General features: G+C 44.8%; 1 protein-coding gene across 3 annotated transcripts in view; it reads right to left on the bottom strand.

The window, feature by feature from the left end:
• Positions 1-15,646, bottom strand: part of OCA2 (OCA2 melanosomal transmembrane protein) — a 424,742-nt gene that overhangs the window by 103,467 nt on the left and 305,629 nt on the right. For all 3 annotated transcript variants that reach the window (XM_040336315.1, XM_040336313.1, XM_040336314.1), the window contains exon 15: positions 9,356-9,488. In XM_040336315.1, coding sequence (XP_040192249.1) covers positions 9,356-9,488 — 133 coding nt within the window. The remainder of the gene's footprint in view (positions 1-9,355; positions 9,489-15,646) is intronic.

Here is a 15,646-nt window from a genome sequence, read left to right as displayed (position 1 = left end):
CCACAACTTGAGAGGATAATCGAGTACTTACAATTTAGGGTGGGACCACGGCTTGCAAGACTTTTCTCCCAAAGGCTTGTTCACCTGCTGACACCAAGTCTACTCTATAATGTTTGATGAAGGTGGCGTAGCTGGACCAAGTTGCGGCTTTGCATATTTGATCTGGCGTCGCTCCAGCCCTTTCAGCCTGAGAAGTAGCCACCGCTCGAGTAGAGTGTGCCTTTATTCCTGTAGGGACTTCCCTACCAGTCAAGGAGTAAGCCTGCCCAATAACTAGTCTAAGCCATCTAGCAATTGTGCGCCGAGACGCTTTCTGTCCCTTTCTGGTCCCAGAAAACAAAACAAACAAAGAGTCTGACTTCCTAAAACCCCGAGTCAGCTCCAAGTACTGTAGGATGCATCTCCTAACATCTAGTGTACTAAACTTAAACTCCCTTTCACCTGAGGGATTGGAACAAAATGAAGGTAACACAACCTCCTGGCTTCTATGAAACTTAGAAGCCACTTTCGGAAGGAAAGCCGGATCGGTTTTAAAAACAACCCGATCCGGAAAAATTACACAAAAAGGAGGACGAATGGACAGGGCTTCCAATTCACTGACCCTCCTGGCAGTAGTCACTGCAACTAAAAAGACTGTCTTAAACGTTAAATCCTTTAACGAACACTTGTCTAAGGGTTCAAAGGGCAACCCTGTTAGCACCTGTAAAACTAGTGATAGATCCCACTTGGGGAAGGGAGGTCCCTGGGAAGGTTTCTGTCTGGACAAAGCCCTAAAGAACATGATGACCCAAGGATTGGAGGCTAGAGGGCTCTCTAGAAACACACTGAGGGCTGAGACCTGGCCTTTAAGGGTACTCACTGACAAGCCTTTATCCGCTCCGCACTGAAGAAACTCTAGAACGGACTTGTGGCTTTATGTTGGAAAGGAAAATTCTTGGCACCAAGTATTAAAACGAAGCCAAACTTTTCTATAGATAGAACGCGTCTCCTTCTTTCTACTGTTAAGAAGGGTGGCAGTCAGTTTGTCCGAAAAACCTCTGGACCTCCAGCAGACTCCTCAGTAACCACCACGCTGCAAGGTTCCACCTGTGTACCTGTGGGTGCATAGAACTGGACCCCTGCGGAGAGGAGATCCTCTCAAAGAGGAGAAAAAGAGGGGGTTCTGTGGTCTGTTGCTTGAGAACCAAAAAACAAGCCCTCTTGGGCCAGTGGGTGCCACAACAAGGATAAGTGAGGTGTTTTCCAGCTGAAATTTTCTCAGGACCAGTGGTAGAAGAGCTGGGGTGGGAAGGCGTAACAAATCCCGATCGCCAGCTCTGGGATAGGGGATCTATCCCTCTTGCTCCCTCTCCCCTGCCCCGAGAGAAAAAACCAATGTGTTTTTTGCGTTCTCCTGGACGCGAAGAGGTCTATCTCCGGAGACCCCCCATCTCTTGACCAAAAGATGGAAGACCTCCTGATTGAGGGACCACTCGTCTTCCCTCAGTTGACTTCGACTGAGGAAATCCGCTGCACTGTTTTCTATTCCCCTTAGAAAAACTGCTGATAAGGACAGGGTGTTTGTTTCGGCCCAGCGAAAGATTCTTGTTGTTATAGCCGACAGGGCTACACACCTGGTGCCACCCTGTTTGTTCACATAGGCCACGGCCAACGCATTGTCTGACCTCACCTGGACGTGGTGTCCTCGAAGTCTCTCCTGAAAGAAGATGAGCGCTAAACCGATCGCCCTCAGCTCCTTCCAGTTGGAGGAACTGTTTCAGCTCTGCCACTTCCCAAACACCCTGTGCTGGAAATACACCCAGGTGAGCCCCCCCAACCTCTGCCGCTGGCGTCTGTGGTGACAACCAGTGGAGACCAGATATGCCACAGACGACCCTGCGACAAATTGGTGATCCTTCACCACCAGAGGGATCTCTTTACCTGACTTGGGACCTGTACCAGGACGTCTAGGTGTTCTGAGCTGTGGTCCCAGACTCTGAGTGCAAAGGCCTGCAGGGCCCGAAAGTGAATCCCTGCCCACTGGACTGCCGGTAGAGTGGAAGTTAACAGTCCTAGTGTTGACATCAGGAATCTGATTGAAACCTGATGGCTGCCCTGGAGGGCAGATACCGACTTTTCTAACTTTAGAGCCTTCTCTAATGGAAGGAAGACCCTTAGAAGGGTGGAGTCCAGGGTATACCCTAAATAAGGAATGCGCTGCGATGGTATTAGACTGGATTTTTCCAGGTTTAACAGCCAACCTAGGTCCATAAGGGTCTTTTTGGTTAGTTCCAGGTCCCTGGATACTTGTTCCGGAGAGGCTGCAAAAAGAAGCAGGTCGTCCAGGTACGCTATTATACCCACTCCCTGAAGACGCAGAAAAGCTATTGGTTCCGCCAGGACCTTTGTGAACATGCGGGGTGAGGAGGATAGACCGAATGGCAAGGCCTGGAACTGTAGGTGCACCACCGAAGTTCCCAGGTCTATCGCTAGCCGTAGAAACTCCTGAGACCCCTCTGCAATGGGTACGTGCAGGTACGCGTCCCTGAGGTCCAGGGAGACCATAAAGCAATTCTGTGGTAGGAGGGCCCTTACCGTGAAAATTGACTCCATACGGAATCTTTTGTATGTTACTGACTTGTTCAGCGGTTTCAGGTTTAGGATTAACCTGTACTTGCCAGAGGGTTTCTATACCACGAAAACGTGGGAGTAAAACCCTCTTTTCTCCTCTCCTTTTGGGACTCTGCAAACAACATTTTGGACCTCCAGATCCCTCAAGGCCCCCACTAGAGCCTCTGCTTTTTCCTTGGCTCTGGGAAGCTGAGTGACCAGGTACCTCTGTGGCGGAAGGGATGAGAACTCCAGGGAATACCCCCTTCTCACTATCGCCAATACGTACCTGTTTGGGGAAAAAGACTCCCATTGTGGGAGGAAGGCCCCCAACCTTCCCCCCACTCTGATCTGGGAGTCATTGTTTTTTGGGGGGCTGGTCAGGTGGGCGAAAAATCGCTCCTCTTCCCCTACCCCTGGGTGTCCAGATCCTTTTTTGAGTCTCTGGTTTTGGGACCCCTGTTTGTCTCTGGGGACGAAACCCTCTCCCTTTTAGTGGAGTTTTACGTTTAAATGGAAAGATTTTTTCTTATCGCCGTGGCGGTCTAAGACTGACTCCAGGTCGGGACCAAATAGGAGATCTCCTGTAAAGGGAATCCCACATAACTTAGACTTGGACGCAACGTCTCCTGACCAAGTCTTGAGCCAGAGAGCTCTTCTGGCAGAATTAGCCAGGGCTGCTGACCTGGCTGACATGCGGACGGACTCTGCTGAAGCATCCGCAATGTAGGCTACCCCTTTTAAAATTGTGGTGAAGGAAGCCAAAATAGTGTCCTTGTCCGTATCCGCCTCAATATGTTCTTGGATCTTTGAGAGCCAGTACTCTAAATTACGGGCCACTACTGTAACTGCTAATTCTGGTTTTAAATTGCCAATTATGGACTCCCAAGCTTTTTTCAACAACGAGTCCATTCTCTTATCCATAGCATCCGTCAGGTTGCCCATATCTTCAAATGCTAAATCAGTCTTTTTAGAGACTAGGGAAAAGGCCGCATCCAATTTAGGGTTCTTATTCCAAACGGACGTGGAATCTTCCGAAAAGGGAAACCTTCTCTTAAGGGATTGAGAAAAGAAAGGCTTTCTTTCAGGGTCCTGCCACTCCTTCTTAACAGTATCAACCAGAAGTTCGTGCACTGGGAAGACCCTGCCCTTGTGTTCCCCCAGACCTTTGTACATCTGGTCATGGAGACTAAGAGGTTTACTATCCGTGTGAATGCCTAGGGTCGTGTAAATAGCACCTAGCAGTTCCTCAACCTCATCAAGAGATAGTTTATATCTGGAAGACTTCTTGGACTCACTGTCCTGGTCTTCTTCACCTGACTCTGCCTGCGAGTCGGAAGCAACATTCTCCATTAAGGAGTGCTGCCCCTGAGAAGGGCCTGCAAAATCAACTGCCTCCGCTGAAGGATCAGGAGAGGCAGGTGCAGGACCCTGAACATCAGGGTGGGCTGTAACCTGTGTGGGTACCAGGGGGGGTTGCACCCTTTCAAACAAGGTTTTGAAAGAGGAAAAGGTAGAGGCCAGTTCTTTAACTGAAGCAGCTAAACTATCCCCCTGTTCTGCATCCCTTTCCCTAACTAGAGAGTTTATGCAGTCTCTGCACAAAACTTTCGTCCAAGAATCAGGAAGGGAGTCCCTACAGGAAGCACATTTCTTCTTAGAACTATGTGTCCTTCCTGTTTTTTCTTGGCTTTTTTCTAGGCTCTTCTGAAATAGAAGACATAAGGACCCACATTTTAAAAAAGGCAAAGATAAAAAAAAAAAAAAAAAAAAACTTTTTTTGTAAAAAACAACCACATGGTTACAACCCTCTGGGAAGCACTAGACAGACACTACTGCTAGGTGCCCTTGCTTGCCTTTCCCTCCTCTCCCCCAACCACCAAGGGGAAGCAGAGGAAGGAAAAAGACACAGTCTAAGGTTTTGGGAAACCCTCCCCAGGAAACCCTTACCTTGGACTGGCTGGAGGTAGCGTCCCTGGTCGGGTCCCGTTCCGGAGAAGTCACCGACATAGTGGGGTGGTTGCGCTGTGTCTAACTCGTCCCAACGAGTATCCGACACCTCCAGCAGGACGCGTGGGTCTCTATCAGCGCCGCGACCCGGAACCGGAAGTCGCGAGTCAAAGGGAATCCTTTCCGAGGCGCACCGGAAGTGACGTCGCCCGCCACTCGGCCCGCGATTTTTGAAAAAAACAACCTGCGGCCTGTAATCAGGGTGCCCGGAGCTGAGTTCCCCCGCCGCGGTCCTGTGGACACGCTAGGGACCCCCCACAAACCGACTGCCGCGCTCGACATGGGTTGGGGTGCGTTTTTGGCGGTAAGTTTTCGCCCCATCTCCTTTAGGAAGCCCTTGCCTCCCACATAGGAAAAATAATGGCTACAGTCCCCTGACTGCACTGCCTGGTTCCTCAGCAGTGTCTCCCCACCGGAGGAAACACTAAGAACTGAGGTCTAGCAGGGGGAGGAGAGATTTTAAAGGCTGTGCAGTGTTTCCTAAGGAAGAGGAGGAGCCTATCTCTCTCAAGTTGTGGCTGTCCTGAAAGACGGATAGGGAAAATTATATATATATATATATATAAAACACACAATCATGGTAATATATGGTTAAAACAAAAGGTAATAATATCAATAGACATGAAACAGATGGGAAACTAATGGGTAATAAAAAATTCAGGAACTACAGTCCCTCCTTGTTACCTACTTCTGCCAGTAATCTTTTCCCTAAGGGGCACATAGTAACCCTACTCATTTACCCCCAAAAAAATAAAACCCGAGGATGATCATCAATCATGACGCCTGCCGCACCGCTGGAACCAGGAAAAAAAGCCCTGCCGCGACAAAGGCTGACCATCAAATTCCTCCTCCGCTGGGTGACAGCTTTTAAATAGGCAAGGGGCAGGGCCACCTGGGGACATCAACTGGTGCATGCTGGGTTGGTGTACAGCACGTCGAACACACAGAAAATGTGGCTGTTCAGAGAACTTTTGTGCTGCAAAAACCGTTCACCCAACATTAACCAAGGACTAGTAATAGGTGTTTTGTAGATCTAAAAGATTGCACAGTTTGATTTCCTTAGGCTTTTCACCTTCTATGGTAGGGTGACCAGACATCCCCAGTTTCAGGGGACAGTCCCCTGATTGAGGACACTGTCCCCGGACCAAGTCTGTCCCTGGTTTTGTCCCCAGATTGAATTTAATAGGGGGCAGGGGCAATTTCAAAGACAATCAGTGCAGAATTAAAATAAAAAAAATAGAATTACACCCCCCGCTCCGCCGTGCTCATTAGCATAGGGGGGTTGTATTTTTCCCATTATCTGAGCCCCCTTCTGATGATCATGTGCTGGTCGGAGCAGAGGGAACATTTCTTCAGTTTCACTCGTATGTTCTTCTGCCTTGGCTCAAATCCTGGCCAGCCACCTGCCTATCTCCTTGCCTTCCCTGGCGGAGTGATCTTCCTCTGCTCCCCATCCAGTAGTAGCCGGGGCCTGAAAAGTAAGACTTGAGGCAGCGAGGTGGGCGGCGACGGACAGGGGGTGGCTGATTGTTGCCATTACTAGTAAAGAAAAAATATGTCCCCGGATTTCATTAAAAAAATCTGGTCACCTTATTCTATGGCAGTCACAAATAGTTTTTTGTTTTGTATAGCAACTGTTGATAAACAGACCTTATTTATCAAAGTACATGAGACTACAAAGGGTTTAACTTTACATTGCAACTAAACGAAAACAATAAATGCAAATACATATTACAATGAAGTGTACAGAACATTTTAAGAACTGGACACATTCCTGTTGCAGATCACTATTACTAAAGATATGGCATTTTGGCACACTACTTACTAAACCCTCAGCATCCATTTGTTAGCTGTAGTACAGAAAACTCTAAAAAGATGACTAAAGTGTTCAAACAATGAAATCAAAGTCAAAGCTTAGCTTTAGGATAAAATGTGTTTTTCCTCCACCAAACAGGTCTAAAATAGGCCTGGACAACACTTGGAAAGGTTAGGAGATATAGGTCTAAGACTTCTCAATAATGTCAACAGTACGCTACAGAGATAAATACTGAAAATAGGAATTTGGGTGCTCTAAAGCAAATTTTATGTGTGTAGGAAATAGTAAAGCGAAAGGAAAACATTTAGAATTAGAGCCTTGCGTCTTCAAGTATAAATGCTGCATAAAATAAAGAATAAAAATTTAAAAGTGTGTGTAACGTCAAAGCTTTTTTTTCTGTTTTAGATTGGTGGTTTAGATTCAGGTTAGGTTTTTATTGCCAACTGTGTCCATTAAGGAAGTTGTCACGAGAACAGGGGTGAGGGTAAATCTTCCAAGTGGACACCTGTTTCGATGAAGAGAAATTCCCCTCATGTTGGTAGAATTTCTCTTTCTCATTGTGTCTCCAGGACAGTAATTTAATGGGCATTTTATCAGTGGGACAAAAAAAAAAAAAAAGTAAAAATAAATGGATATGGGTTCTAACCTTCTGTTCTCTACCAAAAAAAGTTTAGGCTATACATACTTTAAACTGACAACATAAAGGGAAAAAAAAATAAAGTTGGAGGATAATGTCTAACAAACATAACAGAAGTTCTGAAAATAAAATATCAATACAAAAGCACAAATGAGCTGTACAATCTCTAGTTTACTGGCTTATTGCCAAATCTCATTTGTTTAGGATCCAGGACCTACCTATGACATAGAACTGACATAACTAAACAGAAATAGAAGAATTTAACAATATATGTCAATAAGTTGTTCATCTGTTGACCCTATATTGTCTACTGGAAGCAAGAAAAATATAAATCATTTAAGCCTGTAATACTTGTTGCATTATATTAGTTCATCAAAACTTTAGTAATAGTATACAGCGATTCCCTGTACAAAAAGATGTATAAAATAATTGGCAGAGTTTAAAATAGAACAAGTGAAAAAAAAATCACAGAATGTAAAAAAATACAGAAATCAGCAAATGTTGAAGAAGCAATTTCATCTTTTCCGCTACTGATACAGCAGGGTTTTTGATTGCTAATCAGAAGAAATGTAACCGAAAATGTTTTTGTTGATTGAAGTTGATTGTAGTTGCTTTCTGACAAGCTGCAACGATGAACTACACCTGTATTTTTGTAACCCCACTGTTCCAGGTCTATGGGAAACATCTCATTATTTTATAGAAGTGTAGCCATGCCCCTGTAGGGGTTGCTGAATGTTGTGGTTCACCTGCAACACTGCCCAGCCCGACATTCATCTCTCAGTCAAAGACACAGACCAGTCCATAGCTTTGTTTTTGTTTTTTTTATTTGAGGGAATTAAACTTGGATTGGGATTTAGGAATTAAGAGATGCCAAAGGAATATTCAGTGTAAACCTGCTTGAGACTTTTTTATACACTAGTATATACACTGCAACCTTCTCTCCAGCACAAAACACTTGCTGCATACTGTTCCTCCTCCAGCACTCCAATTGCTGCAGACTGTTACTCCTCCAGACTAGCTAGCACCGCATGGGTAGGCTTTAAACGGCTTCCGCCAGGCCTCTGTGAACTGCCTTTTGCCGGCAGGGACCTTCGGTAAGAATAGTTCAGGTGCTAGCTGTCCTCTATTCAGCTACCACTCCCAGAAAGCTCTTTAGGTCCTGCCAGCTAGGCTGGCTGCAATGACCTCTCTCCACTGCCCTTTTCACAGTCCTCTCTCCCGGTTCTGCACCCATCTTAACTCCAATCTCCCAGTTCTCTAAGGCATGCCTCCCCAGTTCTCCTGACTGTGCTCCACTCACCAGCCCTCTCGGCTGCAAACATTAGGCCTGCCTGGAGACTCTTAGAAGTGTTCTCTCCCGCTGTCCTCTACTTGCTCTCTCATGTGCCTCTCCTTCCAGGATCTCGTCACTCCTCCTGGATGCGCCGAGTCCCAGCCCAGGATCACCCCCTGGAGAGCTCCCTGTGTGCCCACCAACAGCCTCCACACTCTCTCACTCCAGCCCTACCACCCCGACAACTCTGCCCCAGCTGGCCTGGCCCCAGGTCTTTAAGGAGGCCTAGCCCCTGCCAATCCAAGTTAGGGATTGATCAAGGCTTCTTAAGATACCCCAGGCAGCTCCACCTCTCTTCCCCTCCTCTCCTAGCACTTTCTAGAATGAAGGAGGAGGAGACAGTGAAGTGATGCTGCCTGTGAATCCAACTGCTACCCTGAGCCAGTCCCAGCCCAGAATCAAAACAAACAGGCCCAGCAACCAGCTAGGCCTGCCTAAATCTGAAAAAAATCCTCACTTTAGCACCTACCTTAGCTAGAATGTGCTACAGAAGGGTTATATGTATACTTCAAAATCATACATTTTTCAACAGAGGTCAATTGCACGTTTCACAAAGCAAAGATATTTTAATAGGAATTTACAAACTGCTTTGGTTGTGTGCATTTAGTGCCAATATGACAAAAATTGAAAGTTCATATGAAAACACTGTTTATTAGGAAAAAATTGACAGATGTGACATTGGTATTAGATGGAGTGCATTGGTTTTATTAGCTTTTTATTTGTTCAGAACGAACAGACTGTTAATTCTACTTTTTCAGAAGAATTCAGCATATACTGATGTGACTGGATGGAGTGCTGTCAGTTCACTGCCCATTTACTATTTGGAACCAGAATGCACCCTAGGAAGACCATGCTATTTTTACTCTTGACCCAGTCTAAGACACTAATCATAGTAAAATGGCAAAGCACACATTGCAATTTGGTGTTGAGAAAACAAATCATCGGAATAAAAAAATGCACATTAGCTTACCAACAATGTCACTGGGTTCCCTATTGTACAGCTTTTTGTTCCAATATAAGAGTCTAAGAAATGGGAAAGAAACCAGAAGAACCAGAGAGATTCCAAGAAACATATGTCCTGTAAATCCAGCAAAATCCAATCCCTAGAAAGGAACAAAAAAAAAAAACATTTCAAACATAGCCTTGGAATAATCTCTAGTGGGGTTAATCTTACAACTGTCAGGTAACAGGGGTATAACGATACCTTAAATGGGCTTTACCTGCCCAGTTTATGAAACATAGGTTAGAAATAGAAATTCCATATATTAGTGTTTGCAATAGTCAATGCTTCTATTTGTTCGTTTATCCACCATGTAAAATTACCCTACTGTCTTGAGTGTGAGCGCTAGCGCTCTGTCCTCTAGCTGCCTGAATTATAGTGATTAGGGATGAGCTTTATGTTCGACTCGAACATTGGCTGTTCACAGCAAATTTGAAACACCCTTTAAAAGTCTATGGGAGAAATCTAAAGTGCTAAATTTCAAAGGTTAATATGCAAGTTATTGTCATAAAAAGTGTTGGGGACCTGGGTCCTGCCCCAGGAAACATGTATCAATGCAAAAAAAGTTTTAAAAACTGCAATTTTTTTCTGAAAGCTGTGATTTTAATAATGCTTAAAGTGAAACAATAAAAGTAAAATAATCCTTTAAATTTTGTACCTGAGGGGGTCTATAGTATGCCTGTAAAGTAGCGCATGTTTTCTGTGTTTATAACAGTCCCTGCACAAAATGACATTTCTAAAAAGTTAAAAAAGTAATTTAAAAACGACTCGGGCGATAATGAATTGTCAGGTCCCGGCAATACAGATCAAAGTAATTGGAAAAAAAAGTGTGGGGGTCCCCCTAAATTTTATTATCAGGCCCTCCAGGTCTGGTACAGATATTAAGAGGAACCCTATGCCAAAAAAAAAAAAAAATCCATACCAGACCCTTATCTGAACACGCAACCTGGCAGGCCGCAGGAAAAGAGGGGGGGACGAGAGAGAGGCCCCTCCTGAACCATACCAGGCCACATGCCCTCAACATGGGGAGGATGTCCCCACATTGATGGGGACAAGTGCCTCATACCCCACAAACCATGCCCGGTGGTTGTGGGGGTCTGCGGGCGGGGGGTTTAGCAGAATCTGCAAGCCCCCTTTAACAAAGGGAAACTCCAGATCCCGCCCCCCCCCTCCCTATGTGAATTGGTAAGGGGTAATGTTAAAAACGACAGAAGAGAGCTTGGGACAAGTCCTTTATTAAAAATAAAAAAAAAACAATTCCAGCGATATCAGTCTCGATGTCCAGCGTGGTAATCCATTCTCGATGTCCAGCGTGGTAATCCATTCTCGATGTCCAGCGTGGTAATCCATATTCCAGTGATGCTCTCCCTAGCGAAGAATGATGCACGATCCTGCCTCGACCAGAGGCACCCAGCCGAATGACGCGCAAACTCGGACAGTTCTTTTATAACAGATGGCGGGGAACTCATACAGGCAATCACCAAGGAGGGCACACTTCCCTTCTTTCTGTCTCCCTTTAGCAGCTGCCTTCATTCCTGGGTCAGAGACACTAATGGCGCGTACACACGATCGGATTTTCCGCCGGAAAAACATTCCAAGAATTCTGCTCACACTGGGCTTGCATACACACGGTCACACAAAAGTTCTCTGAAGTTTCGTCCATCAAGAACGTGGTGATGTACAACACTACGACGAGCTGAGGAAAATGAAGTTCAATGCTTCCGAGCATGCACCGAATTGTTTCCGAGCATGCATCAGAATTTTTGCGTCAGAATTGCTACAGACGATAGGATTTTACGTTGGGAATTTTTTTACATCTGAAAATTTGAGAATCGGCTCTCAATCTTTTGTTGGGCGAAAATTCCGACAGCAAAAGTCCGATGGAGCATACACACAGTCGGAATTTCCATTCCAGTGACAGACTTTTTGACACCACTGACAAAGGGTGATCTTTTGTTTATAGAGCGAGTGTATAATGTACCTTCCTGTATTTAATACATAGTATCTTGGAAAAAACATTTGCATATAACCAATATTCTTAAATGTCAACATATTAACCTCAAAAGGAATTTGAGGCTAGGTTCACTTTTGTGTGATGCAGGAATGCACAAAAACTTACATTTGTTCCCACAGCACACAAAAAAACATTTGTAGCACTACCCCCAAAGGAGCTGCTGGATATTTTCAGGCGGCATGTTACAGTACCTCTATTTCCTTGTTGTCCAGGGTAATGGATGAGAGTTGAAAAAGTTCAATGTCCACACTTTACACTTCCTTTCTTTAAGATTTGCTGAACTTGGTAAAGAAATAAAAGAAGTGATTGAAGAGATGGAAGGGTAACATGTAGATAGGTTCAGGTGCAATATTTCAATTGGGAAACACTCCTGCTTCCAGCAATACAGCTTTCGTCGCTACTCTAGCCAGAGTGGGTATTGCGCACCTGGATAGGTTTCTCTCACTAGCCTAGCAACCGGAACGGCGCACGGAATATGGTACAGTCTCTGCCACAGACCTTCCCACAGATGGATACTTTTGGTCCAAAATCCTCATAGCACAGGATTCGGCACCCGGATCTCTCCAGATTAACTTCTTGCAAAACTTGGAACTGACAGGCGATCACTATCAAGCCTTTCAGTAAACTGTGCATCCATCAATGAAGTTCAAGGCCTCTCCTGAGATACCAGCCTTGTGCTTGGTCCTCTCCAAGATAGGTCCTTCATCAAGCGGCTTCCTCCCTCCAGGACGGACAGCACAGGATCACCCATGAAAGCGTAGACCCAAGCTGACTACTGGGCCTACTTTGACAGATCACAACCCCAACCAATGTGATCCAGAGCCAGGATTACAGGAACACGCACCCCCGGCCAGGAGAGCCACACATGGGGTGGTGGAACGACAGACCAGGAATGATGACCCCAATCCAATGATGTCTGTTCCTTAAGTACCCAGCATGCACAGTGGGACGATCAACCCCCACCAATTGGCCGCTGAGGGGGAACACCCAAATCACCTTGACCTAGCTGCTGCCACCCTTGGCCTGGAGTGATGACACCCCAGACGAACAACAGTGGTAACTCACAGCACAGCCATGGCTAGAACAGAGGCCAAATTTGCTCAAAATCACACGTCTGAGTCAACTAACTCTGACTCCCCCCTAAATTTAAAGCAGCGCCAGCCCAACAGGAACAGGCCACTACACATTCATCCCTTTTGCAGACACACAGCAGTGCCATTAAAGTGTGTCAGGGGTTCACTCCAAGTGTAGTGCTTTTAGGACACCACCACTCGCTTTTCTCCATTTCAGGGCTGGTTTTGCCCACTTTTATTTACCGCCTCGCAGGGGTATTCAGTAATTCAGTCCTGCTACCAAAGTAAACAATATTCATCCCACCTGGCTTGTAAACGCAGATCTCCAGCTCAGGCCTTATGCTTTAGGGCCCTTGATCTGTCCCCCACAGACTGGACGCTCAGCACCTCCATGCGTACAGCAAGTAGCCTTGTGCTACACTGGCTCTCACCCCTCTCCCCTAGGTGAAGCCCTGACTCCTATGCCCAGACGTCCTGTCTACAGGGTGGAGTCGCCTCCAGTTGGAAGCCTTGGTCTGGTGATTACTTAAAGCCCAGAACACAGCTGACTCATTAGTGAACTGGCTGTTTATTAGACCTGGACCCTGGCAGGGAACTGCCCTGCTACAAGTGTTTAAAGCCAACATTTTAAAACACTGCCAGCCCCTCTATTAGAGCCTGGCATACCACACTATGCAAGTTATTTCTAAAAATGTGCATTGTAAATACCTCTTTAGAGCTACCTTAATGCCAGTGACATGACTCGCGGCCTCTTTAGCGTTAGAGACAGGGCCACGTGATGTCAGACGGAGATCTCGGCCACTGCCACAGAAGCCATGTGTTGGAGCTATAAAGCGGCCATGAGTCACGTGACCAGCCTGAAGACAGCTCTAAAGAGGTATTTACAATGCTCGTTTTTAGAAATGACTTACATAGTGTGACATGCCAGGCTCTAATAGAGGGGCTGGCAGTGTTTTAAAAGTTTGACTTAACACTTGTAGCAGGGTGGTACCCTGCCAGGGTCCAGGGCAGTGACCATTGAAGGCAATTCATTTTTAATAATAGCGGCGGAGACAAGGAGGGAGCTGACAGGCAAGGAGGAGGGGGTGAGGGGGAGAGAGGCGAACAGAGAGGATACCTGCGTTTGAAGGAGGGACGCACTCTGACCACAGATTTTCATGGTCAGCACAGAGAGGGTATACAGGAAGTGGCAGGTTCAGGGAGTTTTGTTTTTTTTACAGTTTAAAGGGGGGCACTGTGCTATTTTATCTGCTTTAAGGGATAAACAATATCACCCCAACACACAACTGGAGTGAAAAATCTCACAACACATGGTAGAAAAGTATAATGCTACAGTCCTACACTTCTTTTTGTGATATCAATGCAGTAGACAGCACATTCAAACGAATGACAATATCAGCAACTAGACATTGACAATGTGTGTAACTTTGGCACATCGCACATAAACCTTTGTGCCATGTTGAACATATCTCTTTAACCATTGTCCAAATACATAACCAAGTTATGTATGCAAGAGTAAAAAGAGGGATGAAAAGTAGGAAAAAAAAGAAGGCTCAAAAATGATAAGTTAAGAGGGTTCTTATGGTGTAACAAGGCTTTCAGAAAGAAAGGTATTTTCACTTTCAACAAAAATACAAATAATTATATCCTTTCAAATCAGGGGTAGGCAACCTCCAGCTGTGGTGAAACTACAAGTCCCATGAGACATTGCAAGACCCTGACAATCACAAATTGTTCGCTATTTGGCGAACACCCGATGATCGAGTCGAACGTAAGTAACATTGGGCTCATCCCTAGTAACTTCCTATGTCTGGTTTCGTTCTCAACACAAGACCCATTTTCCACAACAATATATTTTCTACTTAAATCAGCAAAATGATAACTTTTAAAGGAACAGTCGCGTATTAGATTACAAAACATTAGGGGGCTTTTTCAAGACTCTTTTAGTGACCCCAGAAGAACTCATATAGGGAATACTTCCCAGGCAAGAGCCTCTGTTTTGTCATGTTGGCCTTATAACCTGACCTTATAACCTGATATAGGAACCAAAGGAAAACAAAGTCATGGAGAGTGGGGAGTGAAAATTGGGTTAGTTGATGTTAAAAGAATGTCTATAGAAAAGATAGTTTGTATTCCCCATGAATATCAAGCTGAGAATGGATTGCCTCTCTAGGGGTTAAAAGGAGTATTAAGAGCAGATGAGTGAGGCAAAATCCTTCCTGGTGCCATTAAAGGAAAAACAACTGTACTTGAGATGATGGTCGGGAATATAGTGCTCTTTGTGCCTGAATAAAGGGACCCGAAAAGCCATAGTGAGACAACATAGCACAGAGTTTTGAAACAGGCTGCAGCGGAAGAGGTCATCCATCATTCTATCTTGAGCTATGTAAAACCAGTCATCTTTGGCTTGCCAAGCACAGCGGGTCTTATAAGGAAGCATAGAACATCACAAATGTTCTAGAAAAAAAAATGGTACAAACTACTAAAAGTCTGCAAATATCTACACTTGTTTAACCACTTTATCTGCCACGTTTTTTCTACCTTTTTTGCGGTGTGTTTTTTCTACTTAATAAAATTCATTGTACTACACAAAGTGCTTTGGTTTTGGTCTTCTTTGGGAGAATCATTCTCCCATTTTTTTGTTTTTGCAAAATTGAGCAAGGCCTGAATTTTTGTGATTTACTCTGCCATTAATGTTGCAGTATTGCATATGGGTTTTTCACAGAGAAACGCTTTATCTGGGACTTTAGGAGATTATGTATGGCACCATCATCGTTTTGTTTAATAAACCTTTCTAATTTCAAGCTCAAACAGATTCATTACAATCAAATGCAGGTAAGGACCTTAGATGGGATATCCAATAGCTTGTAATTCCTTTTAGAAAGTACCTAAATTCATAAACTATATATCACCCAATGAGGACACGTATAGAACATATGTAAAGAAAATGTGAAATTAATGGCTCTTGAGAAAATGAGTAATGTTTCTTTCTCCTGGGCATTTATCATGCAAGTAAACATAATGGAAAGATATATTACTTTTCATGTGAAGCCAACACAAAATCAACAGTTAATGTTTCCACGGGTCTTAAATTTATGCTGGTTATTGCTTACAAAGGAACATTCAACCTACAATAATTGATTTAAGTATTTATCATGTTTTCTGCAGCAGGAT

This window comes from Rana temporaria, chromosome 2 (genome assembly GCF_905171775.1).
Source record: "Rana temporaria chromosome 2, aRanTem1.1, whole genome shotgun sequence".
Lineage (NCBI taxonomy): Eukaryota > Metazoa > Chordata > Amphibia > Anura > Ranidae > Rana > Rana temporaria.
This window is presented reverse-complemented; position numbering and strand designations above follow the sequence as displayed.